Below are 6,311 nucleotides of genomic sequence, written 5' to 3'. Positions count from 1 at the left end.
GGCACTTCTCAAAAATGGGGTGCCTTGGTTTCTACCTATAAGTATTAAAGAAAAGTAACCTTTTGAGCACCCTCCTCTTTATGCTTAGTTTCTAGGCCTACCAACCTTACTGGGAAAAAGCTGGAGTTAAGGACGCAGAGGGCTGCGTTTTACACCCACTTTACAAGCACAACGTTCTAAGTTTCTGATTAATTGTAGACTTTCATGTGTTAATGACAGAAACCCGAACAGGGAGGATTAACTAAATACCGTTTAGATCTAAAAGCAACTCGAAATCTCTTCTAGCCAGCTCAGTCCCAGAGTGATAGAAACGCAGACATCTGCATTCCGGACTCAATTCAAGATGGCTTTCCAGCTGCAATCCGAATTTCACGCAAAAGCCTTCCATTGAAAAAATATTTTCAGTCCCTTAGCTTTCTCACTCTAACCAATTACACAGCTGTGGCATGGTTAAAAAAGAATTCATGAGAGCCTCAAGAGCGCCCTTGCCTTGAGGGCAAGTATGTACACCTAGAGGTCCGAGCAGTCGGGTATTTTTGCAAAGCCCGAATGCCTCTCAGCCAGTAGTCTTCCGGGTTTCTGATAAAAACTTTAGATACAGAAAGGGGCGTCACTTGTCTCGAGCGAGTCCTAGAGGAGAGACGACGATAACTCCAGCTCCCACGTCTACAGGAGCGAAAGTCCTCAACAGACGCGCCCCTAGCGCGGGGCACTTGCTCGTCACGCCGAGGCCAGCTCCTGCCCCCCTGCCCCAGGGACCCCATAGCAGGTACAGGGTCGCCCGGAGAGTCCGGCGAGGAAGCCCCGCCTCGCCGAAACTTCCACGCCCGGACCCTCCGAGGCTGACGCCCCGACCCTCCGAGGCTGACGCCCCGGTCCCAGGGGCGGTCCCGGAAGTGACGCAGGGACGCGCCCTCCATTTTGTGGAGCGCAGGACTGCTAAGTGCGTCAGTTGTGGAGAGACGTAGAGGAGTTAAGTCCTGGTCTGCGTGGAGGCAGACGGCTCCGTCGCAGACTACGGACCTCTCTCTGGGTCTCAGCCGCCAAAGATCCTGTCCGGTAGGTGAGTGGCTCACTTTGAGGGCGAGGCTTCTCGGATCGAGGCTTCTTCATGGCCGCTCAGATCGCGAGTGGCCGGGGCTGCTCTCTTTGCGGAGGACGGCGTCTAATGAGCGCAGTTGACTCGAGGTGGGCGCTGGGGCACGTCTCCCTTTTGGCATTGTTTGAGGGGTACTGAAGGTGGAAGGGCGGTCGCGGTTACGGTGGTTTTCACACGTAGGGGTTGCGCGCCCCTCCCTGCCACTCTCTTAATCTCATCACCCGGCCCCTTTGAGGAGAGCGAGCCGGGTGCCCTGTGACTGCTTGGGGTGCGGTTGGGGCTTTTGGCGGGTGGGCATGGTGACTCCGGAACGGTGGGGGTGGGGGAGGGAGAGGCGGGTTTGGCACGCGCGGCTCTACCCCGCCGCTGACTCCGCAGCCGCCATTTTGCGGCTGCCGAGCGCCCGCCCGCCGACGTGTGCGCAGGCGCGGCTGTGGCGTCGCGAGATTCCGGCTTCCACCCGCTGTGACGCGCTCGGGAGGCGGTGACGCGCGCGCGCGGCCGTCTGCCATTGGGCGGCCTTGTGGTGGGCGGAGTCGTCTCCGCCCGCATTTCTCGGCTTTTCCTAACTGCGGCAGATGGGAGGGGGCCGGAGAGCCGGGGCTCGTTTGCAGCTGCGCAGTGACAGAGGTGGCAGTGGGCGTTGCGGTTGCTGCGGTCTGGGCCCGGGGCGGGAGCGTGTTGGGAGCCGGGTTTTCATTTGCAAGGTACTCTTGGCAGTCCTGGTGAACATTACGTGCCATGTATGTTTGTGATCCCTTGGCCGGGCCTTCCTCCGTGACAGTCATTTGGTATTGTCTCGATTGAATTTTCTGACAGGAAATTCTAGCCGGACATCATGAGTGGCTGTCGAGTATTCATCGGGAGGCTAAATCCAGCGGCCCGGGAGAAGGACGTGGAGAGATTCTTTAAGGGTTATGGACGAATAAGAGATATTGATCTGAAAAGAGGCTTTGGTTTCGTGGTGAGTGTTTAGATCGAGATGAATTATCTGTTAAGTACATAAAACTTTTGATAAACAATGATGATCTTGGTCTTTAGTCTCGGTGGATTTTTTTTTTTTTTTTTTTTTTTGGCAAATGTTATGCAGTCTTGGGTGAATTTTATTAAGGGTTAAAAGAAGCTACCTGCTGGCTGACTGGAACCCACTCCTAGTCACTTTGTGATTAGGTTATGTGTTTGACCATGCCATTACGGTATTCCTTTTCCCACTCTGTCTCATCATTTTTAGTACTCTCAGTATGTTGTGGGATACTTACTGAAAGCCATATTAAGCATCTTAAATGTTTATATTTTAGGAATTTGAGGATCCAAGGGATGCGGATGATGCTGTATATGAACTTGATGGAAAAGAACTCTGTAGTGAAAGGTGAGAATCTTAAGTTTTATAACTACTGTATTTAGACTTGGAATGTAGAGCAGACTAGGTCAGCTTGGGTATTTTTTTAAGTAGATGTTTTATGTAGCTTGGGTGTATAATGGAGATTTTTTCTTCCCTTTCTGTAGGGTTACTATTGAACATGCTAGGGCTCGGTCTCGAGGTGGAAGAGGTAGAGGACGGTACTCTGACCGATTTAGTAGTCGCAGACCTCGTAATGATAGACGGTATGTAAATGAGTGGATGGCTGCTTTGAACAATCACTATTGTATCAGCAGTATTTTAAGTTTCAGGAGTTATTAGCAATAAATGATTCTGGAACTTGCTGTATAATATGTTCTGTTATTCTTATGTTAGCCCTCTGTTCCTGATGAGTCTGTAATGAGTCATATAGAATAACACAGGAACTGTTGATGAAAGTCATTTGAATGACTTGATGTTCGATTACTTGAACTTGCCCACAGTTGAATACACAAGAAGTGCACATCATTGCATTTCTTTTTCTCCGTTTGTGAATATTCGTTTTCTTCCTTAGAAATGCTCCACCTGTAAGAACAGAAAATCGACTTATAGTTGAGAATTTATCCTCAAGAGTCAGCTGGCAGGTTTGTTCAAATACAGTTTTGAGTTATTTTAATGTGGCTTTTTAAAAAAGTTAATGGGTAGCTAATGTTTTTATTAATTTTTATTAAAAGTACTTTTATAATTAAATTAATGGATTTAATTGTAATATTAAAAATTTAATTAAATGTAACTGGGGGATATTACAAACTTTAATGTTAGTGATCAAATGTAAATGTTTTGAGGATATTTTTTCTTGTTTTTTAAAATCAATTTTAACCAAATATTAAACCCTTTATTTGCCAGCCTATCTGTGTCGTTGGCCTTATGACGAGGAGTGCCTGTGGGTTATCCTAATCGTTGTCTTGGTCACTCTTGGTTGGGCCTGGTTGACTTTGCCAGTCAGCTCCTACAGTGATCATTTGGCCACCTCTAGATCTGTGTTTGCCGGTCTAGACGTAATCGATGCACTTACTTGAAGTGCCAGGTTGCAGCGATCCCAGAGCGTTGATAACGTGATCTGATCCCTAAGTTGAGAGCTGTCTCCTGTAACGCTTCCGAATAAGAGGTCCTGGTCGAAAAGAGTTGAAAGATACGAAATTAGGTGGTCGTTGGAATCCTGATCGCAGTAAAGTGGTCCTTGGTAACTGCTCAAGAGTAGAACATGTCTGCATCCGCCAGTAGTCTGCTAATAGGGAGGGCTGTGCGATTAAAGGCTTCCATCGATTGGGTAGTGTCCTTCAAGTGGGTGGCGAAGAGCCAGTCGGGCATATGTCATGAAGGTTTCTCCGACCGATAAATGGTTTGCTGCTTGACTAGCCTAGGGAAATATTGATAAAGGTAAAGTAAACTTTTTTAATGACATATGGGGCACAAAATAACTGGTGTCTTGTAAATGTTCTGTTTTTTAAATATAAAATTTCTACTTTAGTCTTTAAAAATATGTACTGTTTTCTCTTTTTTGTTTTGTTTTTTTTGTTTGTTTTTTTCCTTTTGTACTGAGCTCAGTATAGACTAATACTACTTTAATGTTAAAATCTGAATTTCCTCTAGCATTTTGCTTAAAAGCAATATGCTATTTGCTTATTTCGTGCCCTGACATAGATAATTCTTGAATTCTGATAGAATACAAGTGTGGTAAATACCATGTTTGTACTTTATCTAACATCTTCTCTTTCAGTAGTCTTGTTTTTATGCCATGTTGTTTTTTGTGTGTCACCTTTCCTCTTCTCTGCTTAACACCATTATCTTGTGTTAAGGATCTCAAAGATTTCATGAGACAAGCTGGGGAAGTAACCTTTGCGGATGCACATCGACCTAAATTAAATGAAGGGTGAGTTGTGAAAGTTAGGGAGGTTGTGAAAGCCTTTTAAAATAGCCCTGAAAATTTTACTGTAAACATTCCTAAAGACTTCAAATTTGAAAACTTTGAAATGTAGTGGTTCTCCAGGGACAGTTTTGTTCTCCTGGAGATGTTTGGGGTTGTTGGGAGACATGTTTGGTGGACAAAACTGACTGAGGGTGCTCCTGGCACCTCCTGGGGTACAGGCTAGGCATGCTGCTAAGCATAGAACAAGGAAGAATTACCTGGTTTAAAATGTAACAGCATGGAAGCTTTGCTGTGTTATCATCAAGAAATGAGAATATGGCAATAGTAAAGTGAATACAGAAACAACTTGTGTAGACTGCTGTGTGAGTGTTTGAGACTACAGGATGTGTTTACCTTAAAATAATTTTTTTCTGCTTTAGGGTGGTTGAGTTTGCCTCTTATGGTGACTTAAAGAATGCTATTGAAAAACTTTCTGGAAAGGAAATAAATGGGAGAAAAATAAAATTAATTGAAGGCAGCAAAAGGCACAGGTACCTCTTACATTTTTCAATGTAAAAGTTTTGTTGAATGGATTTGTAGGGCCTGTCATGTACTTTCCTTCATCTCCTTCTCTTATTTCTTAGTAGGTCAAGAAGCAGATCTCGATCTCGGACCAGAAGTTCCTCTAGGTCCCGTAGCCGGTCTCGTTCCCGTAGTCGCAAGTCTTACAGCCGGTCAAGGAGCAGGAGCCGGAGCCGGAGCAAGTCCCGGTCTGTTAGTAGGTCTCCCGTGCCTGAGAAGAGCCAGAAACGTGGTTCTTCAAGTAGATCTAAGTCTCCAGCATCTGTGGATCGCCAGAGGTCCCAATCCCGATCAAGGTCCAGATCAGTTGACAGTGGCAATTAAACTGTAAATAACTTGCCCTGGGGGCCTTTTTTAAAAACAAATTTCCAAACCATACTTGCTAAAAATTCTGGTAAGTATGTGCTTTTCTGTGGGGGTGGGGTTTGGAGGGGGTTGGGTTGGGTGGATATCTTTGTAGATGTGGACCACCAAGGGGTTGTTGAAAACTAATTGTATTAAATGTCTTTTGATAAGCCTTCTGCTCACATTTTTGTGAATGTCTGAAGTATATAGTTTGTGTATATTGACAGAGCTCTTTTATAACTAAAGCAAATTTAATTTTTTTGTACTAGAAAAAAATTGAACATTTTTAAGTTCCTGGTTATTCAAATATGTTTATTCAAAATTAGTTTAATACCTCAGTTAAACTAATTAATAGCTTTGGACACTTAAAAGAGCTCTAAATTTGCTTGTACATAAAGGCTTAATTTGAGTTTTCTTTGTTTAGGGTCAAGGGTGTCCTCCCACTTACCCTTAAAAAACAGCTGCAGGACAGACACATTAAAGCAGCTGTATGTTATTGATAATAAAATATTATAAAACTGCTTTTGTCTGTCTGTTTTTGAAGTCCTATTCCTCACCCCCATATATATACATTTAAAACATAAAATATCTCTAGAATCTGTTTTGACAGTGTCCCTTGTGTCCATATTCCCCTGTGCTTTATCCTCATTTATCTCTTTCTGGCATCTGGCTACCTAGGCTTCCAAAACCAAGTGAAGGATGGTGTATTTGAAAAACAAATTATAAAATTTATGAATTTCTTTCTTATTCTAAAGGTTATAATAGAATTTTGATAGTCAGATGATACAGAACTTTTCCAGTGAACACGATCGTGCTTAAGGGACTTGTTAACATTCTGCTTCATTCAGTCTTGAGACACAGGACAACACGTGGTTGAGAGAAAACAGTAGTAAAAAAAACTGCGTGAGGTCCTATGTCTCTCCAGCAAAATGTTAGAACCCTCTGTACTGGAGTCCTCAAACCTTGCCCAGTAAGTGCAGGAAATGAGTTTTATAGGAATCTCAGAAGACTGGTTAGATATTCTTAGACTTCCGTTA

The 6,311-nt window shown here is 44.0% G+C and overlaps 1 protein-coding gene across 6 annotated transcripts; it reads left to right on the top strand.

Annotated features, from left to right (window-relative positions):
* Positions 1-891: 891 nt before the first annotated feature.
* On the top strand, positions 892-5,795 carry SRSF5 (serine and arginine rich splicing factor 5). 6 transcript variants are annotated; one of them, XM_012809870.2, is made up of 8 exons: positions 892-1,063; positions 1,919-2,063; positions 2,398-2,468; positions 2,606-2,704; positions 3,013-3,082; positions 4,298-4,371; positions 4,788-4,898; positions 4,995-5,795. In XM_012809870.2, exons 2-8 carry the CDS (start codon positions 1,938-1,940, stop codon positions 5,251-5,253), a joined length of 810 nt encoding a protein of 269 aa, XP_012665324.1. In that variant the 5' UTR covers positions 892-1,063; positions 1,919-1,937; the 3' UTR covers positions 5,254-5,795. The 6 variants fall into 6 exon arrangements, with proteins under 6 accessions (XP_012665324.1, XP_012665323.1, XP_023373389.1 ...); XM_012809869.2 differs by having other exon boundaries at positions 4,992-5,795; XM_023517621.1 differs by having other exon boundaries at positions 897-1,059.
* Positions 5,796-6,311: the final 516 nt, after the last annotated feature.

Source organism: Otolemur garnettii, unplaced genomic scaffold, assembly GCF_000181295.1.
Source record: "Otolemur garnettii isolate 467f Iridium unplaced genomic scaffold, OtoGar3 scaffold00115, whole genome shotgun sequence".
NCBI classification, from domain to species: domain Eukaryota; kingdom Metazoa; phylum Chordata; class Mammalia; order Primates; family Galagidae; genus Otolemur; species Otolemur garnettii.
Note: the sequence above shows the minus strand (reverse complement) of the source record. Positions and strands in the feature narration are given on the sequence as shown.